The sequence below is a fragment of the Mesoplodon densirostris genome, chromosome 1 (assembly GCF_025265405.1).
Source record: "Mesoplodon densirostris isolate mMesDen1 chromosome 1, mMesDen1 primary haplotype, whole genome shotgun sequence".
NCBI classification, from domain to species: domain Eukaryota; kingdom Metazoa; phylum Chordata; class Mammalia; order Artiodactyla; family Ziphiidae; genus Mesoplodon; species Mesoplodon densirostris.
In genome coordinates, this window is record NC_082661.1 from 236059562 (window position 1) to 236073670 (window position 14109).

At 38.2% G+C, this 14109-nt stretch overlaps 1 protein-coding gene across 4 annotated transcripts in view; it reads left to right on the plus strand.

The window, feature by feature from the left end:
• Positions 1-14109, plus strand: part of MND1 (meiotic nuclear divisions 1) — a 119033-nt gene that overhangs the window by 63326 nt on the left and 41598 nt on the right. For 3 of the 4 annotated variants that reach the window (XM_060095268.1, XM_060095286.1, XM_060095276.1), the window contains exon 7: positions 2501-2545. In XM_060095268.1, the coding sequence (XP_059951251.1) occupies positions 2501-2545 (45 nt within the window). Of the gene's footprint in view, positions 1-2500; positions 2546-8041; positions 8283-14109 lie in introns of those variants that run through there. The other variant, XM_060095292.1, reaches the window with a different exon arrangement.

The following is a 14109-nucleotide window of genomic DNA, read 5'->3' on the forward strand; positions in this document are numbered from 1 at the left end:
AGAAAGAGAAATAAAAAGCATCCATATTGAAAAGAAAAAAGGAAAACTATCTCTATTTGCAGTTGACATGATCTTAGATAGATAGATACCCCTAAACAATCCACAAAACAACAACAACAACAGCAAAATACAACTATTAGAGTTCACAAGTGAGGTCAGCTGATTGCAAGATAGAAAATCAATATATAAAAAACACTTGTATTTTATAAACTATCAATAAACAGCCTGAAAATGAAATTAAGAGAGAATTCCACTTACAGTAGCATCAAAATGAGTAAAATACTTAGTAGTAAAATTAATCAAAGAAGTGCAAGGCTTGTACTGAAAACTGAAAAACATTTAATGAAATTAAAGACCTATATAAATAGAAAGACATCCTGTGTTCATGAATTGAATGACCTAAATGTTGTCATGTTGGAAATATCCCCCAATTGGTCTACAGATTAACTGTAAAACCTCCAAAATTCCAATTTCTTTTCCGCAGAAATTGATATTAGTCCTAAAATTCATATGAAAATGTAGGGGACCCAGAACAGCCAAAGAACCTTGGGGGAAAAAAAAGTTGGAAGACTCAAATTTCCCTATTTCAAAACTTACTACAAAACTTGAGTAATCAAGGCAATTTGGTACTGGTATAAGAATAGACATACAGGTTAATGAAATGGAATTGAGCATCCAGGAGTAAACAAGGTTTTGAACAAGGGTACCAAGACCATTCAATCAGAACAAAATAGTGTTTTCAACCAAGGACGCTGGGCACAACTGGTTATCCACATGCAAATGAATCAACCCGGCCTCCTACCTCACACTGTATACAAAAATTAACTCAAGTAGAGCAAAGACCTAAACGTAAGAACTAAACCTATAAAACTCTTAGAAAAAAACATAGATGTGTGTCTCTGTAGCCTAGTTTTCTTAGATATGACATCAAAAGCTCAAGCAACCAAAGAAAAAGTAGATAAATTTAACTTCATCAAAATTAACAACTTTTGTGTGTCAAAGTACATTGTCAAGAAAGTGGAAAGAAAACCCATAGAATAGGAGAAAATAGTTGCAAATCCTGTATCTGACGAGTGCCCAATATCAAAAATATACATTAAAAAAACTCTTATGACTCAACAATAAAAAAAAAATTTTAACACAGACAAAGGATTTGAATAGACATTTTTCCAAGGAGAATATACAAATGGCCAATGAGCATATGGAAAGATGCTCAACATCATTAGTCATTAGGGAAATGCAAATCACAGCACAATGAGATACCCATTAGGATGGCTGTAATAAAAAGGCAAAATAATTATTGGTGAGGATGTGGAGAAGTTGGAACTCTTAGGTTGCTGGTGGGATTGTGAAAATGATGCAGCCACTTTGTTTTTTGTTTTGTTTTGTTTTGTTTTTTAACATCTTTATTGGAGTATAATTGCTTTACAATGGTGTGTTGATGCAGCCACTTTGGAAAACAAGTTATCTGTTCCCCAAAATGTGGTATGTATAGTTACCATTTGAGCTGGCAATTCCACCCCTAGGTAGGTACCCAAAAGAACTGAAAACATGTTCACACAAAAATTGTTAAGTTATTCATATTAGTAATAACAGCCCAAATGTCCATCAACTGATGAGTGACTAGGCGACATGTGGTGTATCCGTACAATGGAATATTATTTGGCAGTAAAAAGGAATGAAGTGTTTATGCTACAGTTGACAGACCTTGAAAACATTGTGCCAAGTGAAAAGAAGCCAGACATATATGATTTCATTTATATGAAATGTCCAGAATAGGCCAATCCATAGAGACAGAAAGTAGAGAAGCGGTCTCCAGGGGCTGGGGGTAAGGGGAAGTGGAGTGACTCCAAATGGGTATGGGATTTCCTTTTGGGTGATGAGAATGTTCTGGAATTAGGTAGTGATGATGGTTGTACAACCCTGTAAATATACTAAAAACCGCTGAATAATACACTTTAATATGGTGAATTCTTTGGTATATAACTTGTATTTCAATAAATAAATAAATGCTATCATTATGAATACTATTTATGCCCAGGTGATCATGGCATTGTTATGTGCTGTGTAGATTAACTTGAACGACATCATATAGATACAGATAACATTTAATAGCAAGAAGTATAATTAAATATAAAGTAAATATTTCCTCCTTCAGGGCTACTGTATGGCCATTAAAATTGTATTGTCAAGTTTATTGTTGTCTAATATGTATACACTAAAATGCTTATCATTAAACTTAAATTAGTTTATCTTCTTCTGGCATAAATTATTTGAGAAACATATCGGTTAAACATGTTTTTAAACAGGATGTACAATAATAGTGGACATTTAGGAAAGGGAAATTGTTCACATTGACTTTCTATTCATGACTAATATAACTGCAACTATCTAAAATTTCCTTGGGGAGTTGAGCAGGTTTGTGAGATACAGTGTCACTATTTGAGCTTTTTTTCCCAAAAAAGATGAATCTATATATATATGGTTGGGTTTTTTTCAGGTCAAGCAAATGAAGTGGCCAAGGAAGCTGCTAACAGATGGACTGGTATGTATTACAGTGGCCCTGATAAACTAGTCAAACCCTTGTACACTTACTATGATATGAAATGCAGGAGCTATTGTGCCCGGTTAAGTTCAAGAAAAGACATTTCTGACAGTGTATGTATTAATCAAGTTTTTATATCTTAAATCATTTCATTTACTTAAGGAATTTTTTAAGTCTTATTATGAGTCATTTTGTAAAGTGCAAGGCATTTTTGTAAAACCAATGATTACTTTAAGTTTTGTGTAACTTTTCCCAGATAAATCACTTGGGCTAATCACTTAACCTTCTTATATATTAATTCAAGATACAACTTTTAAGAGTTTCACGCAATCCTAAAGATTTGTCTTCTTGCTCATAATAATAATCGCAAACATTTGTCAAGGGCTGATTATGAGCCAGGCATTTTAAAGCCTGTCTGTGGTGCATTCTCATTTTATCTCCACAACAATCTTATGAGGTAGATAGGATTATTATCCCTAATTTTAGAGATGAAGCTGAGGCCACTAGGAACCCACAGTCACACAGGTGCTAGGCAGTGGAACAGGAATTAGATTTCAGAGTCCAAGCTCTCACCCACCACACGGGGTAGTCTTCTCTGTGTACCTGCTTTCATGTAAATGCCTCATTAATCCATTTGCCAATGGATACACCCTCTGGTCTATACCAGGTATATTCTAAGAAATGGGAACTAATGAGGCATTATCTATATGTCTTAAAATTTAGAAGAACGTTAATAAATAATGATTGCTGTGAATTATATACAAGTATGATTATTGTTAAAACCTGTCTGGAGGGCTTCCCTGGTGGCGCAGTGGTTGAGAGTCCGCCTGCCGATGCAGGGGACACGGGTTCGTGCCCCGGTCCGGGAAGATCCCACATGCCGCAGAGCGGCTGGGCCCGTGAGCCATGGCCACTGAGCCTGCGCGTCCGGAGCCTGTGCTCCGCAGCGGGAGAGGCCACAGCAGTGAGAAGCCTGCGTACCAAAAAAAAAAAAAAAAAAAACCTGTCTGGAAGTTACACTGATGTTTTTTCAGTATTTAATTATAAAATAATGGTAATTGAACATTTCCATCCTGGTAAGAGTCTTTAATGCCTTTATATGTGTTACCCTTATTCTGTTTCTGTGGGACAGTATGGATAAGATTGCATTGACACAGAGATGGAGAAAGCTTGAAGTAGCTGCCTTAAGTCAAAGGTGATTTGTCACTGGAAGAACAGGGATTAGAGCCAGAGTTCCCTGATTCCATGTCCAGACCTCTGTATTTCACAGAAAACTTAAGAATCATTTTTCCTTGTCTATTTTAGAATTAAGTACACTGATAAAAATCAATATAACTGGCCTTTGTTTCCTATAAAACTGCAGTCTTATTTATTACAGTTATTTCCTAAATAGTGTAATACTTTAGTGATAAGAACAGAGGAGGGTAAAAACAGCAAACTAACATTAAATAAAAGAGAATAATGAAATGTGTGTCCAATAAAGTGTAAATAAATAATAAATACAGTGATATATAGGTTTGAGAAATATAAAATTTTGAGTAAGAAAAAAGGCAGGTGGATTTTTAGGTTAAAAATAAGACGAGTCAGAAAGTGATTTTCCCTAATTAACAAAGCAGCTTAGCAAACAGTAGGCACAGGCAGCCTGTGTATATAGTGGGAGGAACTTGACTTTCAAAGGAATCCAGGTTGTTCTCCTTATTTGCTATGTGATTTATTGAACCTCTCTGACCCTGCTTCTTCATCTGTTCAATGTGGATAATATCTACCTCACATTTTGGGAGGATTAAATAAAACAGTTTGTAAGCCGTTTATCACACCATTAGACACATTGATAAACAAATACTCCTCTTTTCCCTGTCTGTTAAAAAAATCCTTTCATGTTTTCCAGTTGATCATAAACTTCAAAAATTATAATTAAAAAAATGTGAACAACTTTTTTTTCCCTTGTGTTATTAGCTGAGAAAAAACGTGAAACTTTTGTTTTTTTTTTTTGCGGTACGTGGGCCTCTCACTGTTGTGGCCTCTCCCGTTGCGGAGCACAGGCTCCGGACGCGCAGGCTCAGCAGCCATGGTTCACGGGCCCAGCCGCTCTGCGGCATGTGAGATCCTCCCGGACCGGGGCACGAACCCGTGTCCCCTGCATCGGCAGGCGGACTCTCAACCACTGCGCCACCAGGGAAGCCCTTTTATTTTTTTTTTCTTTTTGGCAGTACGTGGGCCTCTCACTGTTGTGGCCTCTCCCATTGCGGAGCACAGGCTCCGGACACGCAGGCTCAGCGGCCATGGCTCACGAGCCTAGCCGCTCCGCGGCATGTGGGCTCTTCCCGGACCGGGTCATGAACCCATGTCCCCTGCATCGGCAGGCGGACTCTCAACCACTGCGCCACCAGGGAAGCCCCGAACCTGAAACTTTTAAAATCATATAGGAAGGATGATATTTTCAGAACAGTAGAAACAGCTGTTAAGAGCCATATTTCCATTTGAGTTTACAACTTGCTCCTTCCAACATAAAAGTGTTATGAAAAAATCATGGAGTTAAAATGAATTACACTTCAGAAAACCTTCCTGTTTTCAAAACAAACAAAAAGAAAACATCAATAATACTTATAACTAAAGATCGTTATGTAATTATTAGTTAAGATTTGGTTTCTTTATACTGAAAATGTCCCTAAAATGTATTTTAAATTGAGCATAGTTACTGTTCAGTAATTCAGTATTTCAATTTTATAGAATGAGAAGTCACCTCAGGGTATAAATATAACTAGAAATATAACATCTAAATGTTTTGTGACATTAAGTAACTTTAAAAGTGATTTATCAAATTATATAAAACCTTGCCTAATAACTAAGATAGTGGAGTTTTCACGACTTTGTATGAGAGGCATCTTAATGAGTGAGGGGGAAAAGATGTTGTGAGGTCCTAATGTAGACTCATGCATGTGATATTGCCCATCCTATTCCTGTATATATCTTGGGTTTGCCACCATATAAATTAATATGAATTCTACCAGTCTTAAGGTTGTTTCTTTAAAAAAAAAAGTATTTTTTAATCCATTCATAAACATTTCCACATAATAGAAAAATTAATTGACAGGGATGAACTATCAAGATTGCGGGTAACTTTGTCTTGAAGGCAGATATTGAGTGGCCCAAGGACATATTTAATCAAAGTCTTTTTGAATTGGTCCATTAAGCATTGTATAAAGAGGCTTTTTATTTGTTTATTCCTTTTTTTTTTTTTTTTTGCGCTACGTGGCCCTCTCACTGTTGTGGCCTCTCCTGTTGCGGAGTACAAGCTCCGGACGCGCAGGCTCAGCGGCCATGGCTCACGGGCCTTGCCGCTCCGTGGCATGTGGGATCTTCCTGGACCGGGGCACGAACCCGTGTCCCCTGCATCAGCAGGCGGACTCTCAACCACTGCGCCACCAAGGAAGCCCTGTTTATTCTTTTGTTTGTTCTGAATCTTTGAAGGTTTATAATAAAATGATTTCTTGCCCTCACATGAACCAGGAACTCCTTCCTGCAGAGGCTCTAGTCTTACTATGGTGCCTTGTTTTCTTCCCTCCTGATCCCGGGTTGAAGTACATTCCTCCAAGGCTCCTACAGCATTGCATCTGTCCTCTTGTTTTCTGGAAATCTTTCTATATTCTTGGAGCCTATTCTGCAAGCTGTACACATAACACTTGATCTTTTCTCTCTAACATACATATCACTTTGGAATTGTTTAGTGATAAATTGATTTTTCTCTCTCTACTCTTGTGTCAGTTTGAAGGCATAGGCTCTTTATGTTCTGGAATACCTGTAATACACTTAATAGCTGTCTTATGTAGCAATGGGCCCTCTATAAATATTTGGTTGTGGCTGTCAAGATTGCACAGGTTGTGCAGACACTAATCAAATTAAACAGATTATTCTAGAGTACCTCATGCTATTAGTATTCTCTCTTAGGTTCTTATGCAAAGTAGAGATTTGGTTTAGATCATTACATAAATATTTATTTTAATACCGGTTGATATCCTATAACTCTTTATTTAAAGAAATGAGGATATTTTGTTAACATTATTCTATTTGATATAGTAGTATCCACCTCAGCAAGCATAACTAAATGTTCATTCTAAACATTTAGTTATCAATATTTGATACTTGGAATTAAACTTCCTAAAACAATATTTTTAAGAGTGATCGAACTTCACATATTAATTTCCTAATGGTACCATAACAATATACTTCAGACCAGGTGGTGTAAATAAAGGAATTGATTTTCTCACAGTTCTGGAGGATGGAAGTCCAAACTCAAGGTGTAGGCAGGTTTGGTTTTTTCTGAGGCCTCTCTCTCCTTGGCTTCTTCTCCTTGTGTCCTGACAGAGTCTTTCCAATGCCTGGCCCTGGTGTCTCAGTGTATCCACATTTCCTTTTCTTGTAAGGACACCAGTTAGATTGGATTAGGGCCCACCCCAGTGGGCTCATTTTAACTTAATCATCTCTTTAAAGACCCAATTTCCAAATACAATCATATTCTGAGGTAGCGGGGTTTAGGACTACAACATATGAATTAGGGGGAGGTGATAATTCGGCCAATAACACAACAAACGAACCTACTTTAACCCTTCATTTCATTATCACAACTAACACAGTGCTTAATGTTTTATAGAAATCTGAACCAGAAAACTGTATACCATTATTTTTCTGTATTTATAATACATATTCATTATAAAGATGGTATATGTACATTAAAGAGAATGTGTAAAATTAAAAAAAGAAAACTCACCGTCATTCGCATTCCCTCAGTGCAGGCATTGTGAGCACGTTGGTACTGCCTTGCATCCTTCACTGCCTATGCATTGACACCCTTCTACTTGATTAGACATTTAGATTGCTTTTATTTTTTTCTTTTGTTACACTGGGATGAAGATTTGCTCATAAATCTTTGTACACAATTTATTTCCTTGGGATAAATCCCTTTATATAGATGTAACATTTTTTTCAGTGGTAAACTGCATTTAAATTCCCTAGAAGACATTCAGGATATATCTGTTCCTCTTTTAGTCTTAAGAGAATCCCTTCCCTCCTCCTCACCCCTTCTCCCTGGCCTGATTGTCTGGAAGCCATTCTCTCTGTGGGGGAGGGAAAGGGGTTCCATTTGGGAACAGGAGCAACTCTAATTCCTGAGGTAACAGAATCCTGCCTCTGCCTTGGAAATGTGGAAGAGGCACCATTAACCTCTCCCTAGCTTTGGATTATTCTTTAAGTCAGGTATTCTTTAGTGGCAACTAATTTACTGAATTTTTTAATATGAAATCTGTTTATTCAAAATAATCATTAAATCTTTTCTTTCTTCTGAAGTTAATTGCTGCTACTCTTGAAGATACAGAAAACTCCTTATTTTGATACTTCTAAAAGTAATAGAAGTAAAAAAAAAACTGAATGTAATTACATTTGAAATGTTTTGTGATTATGTTTTCAATTCTTAAAAATATTTCTCAATTTTCTTTATAGATAACATATTTGCAATAAAATCTTGGGCCAAAAGAAAATTTGGGTTCGAAGAAAATAAAATTGATAAAAATTTTGGAATTCCAGAAGACTTTGACTACGTAGACTAAAATGTTTGGTGTCAGTGAAGGAGCTATGTGCTTGTGAATATGTAAATTTTTATATTATACAGCTAAATGTACTGAGTTGTCATTTACCTATAACTGTGTTTGTTTTATTAATTTTAAATAAAGTATAAAGTGTAGATGTTTTGCACTCTTTTTGATCAGTCAAAAGCAGAATAATAGCCATGTTCCCTCAGTGCTCATTAGAGTAGGAGAATGCAAGTAAAGTCGTCCACCTGTTAGTTTTACCAATAATTTTTTATAGATTAAAGCCATCATGATAACATTTTTTAGTTTCTCTCAAATATTAAATATTAAGAACTAAGGGTACTTTTGAAGGCTGTATTATACCTATACACCCATACATACATGCTTGGAAATAACCTTAAAAACTCTAATGGCTGCTTTACTATTTCTCAGTATTTAGTGGAAAATGTGAGTGATTGATTTTCAGTGTATAGCATCATATTTGCAAATTTCCCACAGGAAAAAATAAAGAAAGTTGGTGTTCCTCAAACTTAGAGTTAGGTAGTAATTCCTCAGACATGAAAACTACTTTCTTTTGACTGTTTGATGCCTTTCTACTGTAAAGAACAAGCACGTGGCCCTTTGTCCTGATTTATGCACTTTTTATAAGATGATATAGTGGTGTTAGTATAGATCACATAACCAGCAAGAGTTCAGGGATTTTTTTTTCAACTACCTAAAAAAGAGGAGGTTAAAAATAATGTATGCCCTTGGGCTTCCCTGGTGGCGCAGTGGTTGAGAGTCCGCCTGCCAATGCAGGGTTCGTGCCCCGGTCCGGGAGGATCTCACATGCCGCGGAGCGGCTGGGCTCATGAGCCATGGCCGCTGAGCCTGCGCGTCAGGATCCTGTGCTCCGCAGCGGGAGAGGCCACAGCAGTGAGAGGCCCGCGTACCGAAAAAAAACCTGAGCTTTTTCTGGACTTCACCAAAGAGAGATGGCATTCTCATTTCCTTCAGGGAAAATAACTAAAAGACGTAGGTCGGTTGAGCACCGTGAAGAAGAATGAATGAAATGGCCTAGATACTAACGAAAACATTATGTTAAAAAAATAATAATAATGTATCCCCTGTGTATATATCTTTTTCCAGTTCAGCTTAGGCATTTAGAGTATTTGCAGGCACTCCAAGACAAGCTTAAAGAAAAGAAAAATCAAAACTAATGTGTGGGGGCTTCCCTGGTGGTGCAGTGGTTAAGAATCCGCCTGCCAATGCAGGGGACACGGGTTCGATCCCTGGTCTGGGAAGATCCCACATGCCACGGATCAACTAAGCCCACGTGCCACAACTACTGAGCCTGTGAGCCACAACTGCTGAACCCGCCTGCTGCAACTACTGAAGCCTGCATGCCTAGAGCTGTGCTTCGCAGCAAGAGAAGCCACCACAATGAGAAGCCTGTGCACCACAAGGAAGAGTAGCCCCTGCTCGCCACAACTAGAGAAAGCCTGTGACAGCAACGAAGACCCAACACAGCCAAAAATAAATAAATAAAATTAATTAAAAAAAAAAGAAATGCCTTTAAAAAACCAAAAAACTAATGTGTGTAATGCCCGTTACATACATGCCTTAATTTTTTTTCACACTGTCCAATTCTGATATTCTTTTGAGTAACTTGAACGAGGTACTCCGTATGTCTGAAATGACCCAGATGGTATTCATGCCGTTTGTTAGTGAATCTGGTCTTTGTATTGCATGGACTTGCCCCAGACCTACTTAATCACTTCCTGGATGTGGGTGGGAGCTTATTGGTCCAACTTTGTTCTCAAGGCCAGTTTATGTTGCCTTCGGGCAATAGTTCTTCTCACAGGAGAAAGTATTTGAGGTAAGAGACAAAGGACAAAAAATAAAAATAACCCATCATAAGCCTTTCCCTAATACACTAATGGGAATTCCATAATTTCTCAGACCCAGTTTGCTATTTATTAGAAAAGGTGCTTCTGGGAATTCCCTGTCAGTCCAGTGGTTAGGACTCCGCGCTCTCACTGCCAGGGGCCCAGGTTTGATCCCTGGTCTGGGAACTAAGATTCCACAAGCTAGGGCTTCCCTGGTGGCGCAGTGGTTAAGAATCCACGTGCCAATGCAGGGGACACGGATTTGAGCCCTGGTCCGGGAAGATCCCACATGCCGCTGGGCAACTAAGCCCGTGTGTCACAACTGCTGAGCCTGCACTCTAGAGCCCACGAGCCACAGCTACTGAGCTTGCATGCCAGAACTACTGAAGCCTGTGCGCCTAGAGCCTGTGCTCCGCAACAAGAGAAGCCACCGCAGTGAGAAGCCTGCACACTGCAACGAAGAGTAGACCTTGCTCGCCTCAACTAGAGAAAGCCCGCACACAGCAACGAAAACCCAACACAGCCCCCAAAAAATGAATAAATAAAATTAATTAATTTTTAAAAATCCCACAAGCCACTCAGTGTGGCCAAAAAATTTTTTTTATTTTAAAAATTAAAAGATGCTTCCTTGTTCAGAGAGAAGGTATGTATGTTCAAAAAGAAATCCATTTCTAATGATCCCTAAAAGATTCTATTTCATAAATATTTAGACAACTTCAAAAATTTTTTTTGAATATTTTATGGGTCTAGCACAAGAATGATAGAGATGGAGTCTGTTCATGAGCTAACCAGAGGTTGTGGTATCCTCCTAAGCCAGAAATGTGCTGGTGGATGTTTAACTAAACTGACTCTTTGGAAAGTGGACTGGGGCCTGGTTTATAGTATTTGCCTATCTGTGTGCTATAAATACTCTCAGCATAGCCAATTTCAGATTACCAACATGATGACAGCGCAGGGTTGGGGAAAGATGCTCAGTAGCACACTGTTGTATAGTATTTCTACCATGCATATACAATAGATGTACATCTCAAGAGCACAGATAATGGTAAAATGTAAAATAATTAGGGAGTGATGAGTTCTTAGTTTTAGTACCATTGTTTTTAATGTAATGTAGTTCATCATAGTTTATGGGATTTAATCTTAGTGATGTTAACAGCTGGCTCACTACTAAGTTGGCTTTTGCCTATTCCAGCACATCAACTGTTCATCTTGAAGAGATGCTTTTTTTTTTTTTTTTTTTTTGCGGTACGCAGGCCTCTCACTGTTGTGGCCTCTCCCGTTGCGGAGCACAGACTCCGGACGCACAGGCCCAGCTGCCATGGCTCATGGGCCCAGCCGCCCCACGGCATGTGGGATCTTCCCGGACCAGGGCACGAACCCGTGTCCCCTGCATCGGCAGGCGGACTCTCAACCACTGCACCACCAGGGAAACCCGAAGAGCTGCTTTTGAGCTTGCTCTTCCCTGTAATTAGAGATACTGATTAAGAAGCCCAGGGGCATTGGTCCAGCCAAACTCTAGGTAATCCTTAGTCCTGGGTTGGTTTTGTAATTGATCTGAAGACTGAGGACAACTTAGGTAGACCTAGAGTCAAATTACTAGTGATCCAGGATCAAATTTGATTCAGTAAATGTTATAATTGATACTCCCAGTATCATTTCAATGAATTGTGAAGTTTAAAAGGTATTTGAGAGCTGATTTCCATCTTATCAATCTTCTTCACATGTAGTTATTTTAAAAATCTCACTACCTGTCTTATTTTTAAAGGATTCTAGAAAAGATCTTACAGTTTCCTAGTAAGTTTCACAATTAATCAGGGCCAGGTCACATCACTGAAATGTCACTTCTGAGGTTGGGCCAGGACCAAAGCAATCCATAAGGATGAATTGGATGTGACTTTTCCTCTGATGTTTGCCGCATCATTAGTCTAATAGGATTATAAAGTTCTTGGTCTGTCTCAGAAATAGGTGCTATTATCCTAACCTTTATCAAACATGATTCTAAGGGATTAGAAAAGGAAATGTGTACAGCTGACAGCCAAGAAGCAAGAACCACCCTAATAATTCCTGAGCAGAAAGATCTAAATTGTAAACCCGATAATAATGGGGTTTTTTTTTGAGAACATGATTGGAGTAAAATAGAAAGCATTTTCCAGCTAATATGGCATCATTTGTAAGAGCAGTTACGATGTGACAGAAGGGGGGGGAACGTATCTTAAAATTATACATAAACTCCCTTTCAGGATGTGCTTCCTGAATATCGGGAGGGAAATGTACTGCATTATGAGATGGCCACTGCAGTGAATTTATATTATGTTTATCCCAGCTTGACTTTTTAAAAATTATTTGTGAGAGATTTCAGGTAATATGGCTATCTTTGAAAGTATTCATTGAATCTCAAGGCTAATGATTTCTATTGACCAAGAATGGCAAACTACCACCCTGAGCGCCAAATCCAAGGCCTGTTTTTTTACAGCCTTTGAGCTAAGAATGCCTTTTGTACACTTTTTTAATGATGTAAGAATAGGAGTATGCGACAGAGGCTGTATGTAGCCTACAAAGCCTGAAATATTTACCATCTGACGCTTTACAGAAAAGTTTGCCAACTTCTAAAAACATCAAAAACTGACCGCCTGTGGTCTAGATATGACCTGTGTGGTATATTTTATTTTGCCTAACCTGTGTTTTATTTTTAATTTAAATTAGTTGTCAACATATTCACGTGTAAAAGGCCACATGCAAATTGAGATTTCCAGCTTCATTAGAAACTGGCTAATTTAGCAACCCACATGGCAGCAAATCTGCTAGAGGTGAATAGGACTGGCTCAGTGGTGGCGAGTTCATTTCTGAGAGGAATGCCAAATACAGCTTTCTTCCTTAAGTCACAGTTTTGCTCCAAGTTGACAACTGACTTGAGATCACACTTTAGTTTCAACTTTTCAAATTCCAGAAAAAAAATCCAGGTGATTTTTTTTTTATTGAGACTGTATTAAAATTTTTAATTAATATAGACCTGATATCTTTTTTTAACATCTTTATTGGAGTATAATTGCTTTACAGTGGTGTGTTAGTTTCTGCTTTATAACAAAGTGAATCAGTTATACATATGTTCCCATATCTCTTCCTTCTTGCGTCTCCCTCCCTCCCACCCTCCCTATCCCACCCCTCCAGGCGGTCACAAAGCACCGAGCTGATCTCCCTGTGCTATGCGGCTGCTTCCCACTAGCTATCTACCTTACGTTTGGTAGTGTATATATGTCCATGCCTCTCTCTCGCTTTGTCACAACTTATCATTCCCCCTCGCCATATCCTCAAGTCCATTCTCTAGTAGGTCTGTGTCTTTATTCCTGTCTTACCCTTAGACTTTTCATGACATTTTTTTTCTTAATTCCATATATATGTGTTAGCATATGGTATTTGTCTTTCTCTTTCTGACTTACTTCACTCTGTATGACAGACTCTAGGTCTATCCACCTCATTACAAATAGCTCAATTTCGTTTCTTTTTATGGCTAAGTAATATTCCATTGTATATATGTGCCACATCTTCTTTATCCATTCATCCGATGATGGACACTTAGGTTGTTTCCATCTCCTGGCTATTGTAAATGGAGCTACAATGAACATTTTGGTACATGACTCTTTGAATTATGGTTTTCTCAGGGTATATGCCAAGTAGTGGGATTGCTGGGTCATATGGTAGTTTTATTTGTAGTTTTTTACAGAACCTCCATACTGTTCTCCATAGTGGCTGTACCAATTCACATTCCCACCAGCAGTGCAAGAGTGTTCCCTTTTCTCCAGACCCTCTCCAGCATTTATTTTTTCTAGATTTTTTGATGATGGCCATTCTGACTGTTGTGAGATGATATCTCATTGTAGTTTTGATTTGCATTTCTCTAATGATTAATGATGTTGAGCATTCTTTCATGTGTTTGTTGGCAGTCTGTATATCTTCTTTGGAGAAATGTCTATTTAGGTTGTCTGCCCATTTTTGGATTGGGTTGTTTGTTTTTTTGTTATTGAGCTGCATGCGCTGCTTGTAAATTTTGGAGATTAGTCCTTTGTCAGTTGCTTCATTTGCAAATATTTTCTCCCATTCTGAGGGTGGTCTT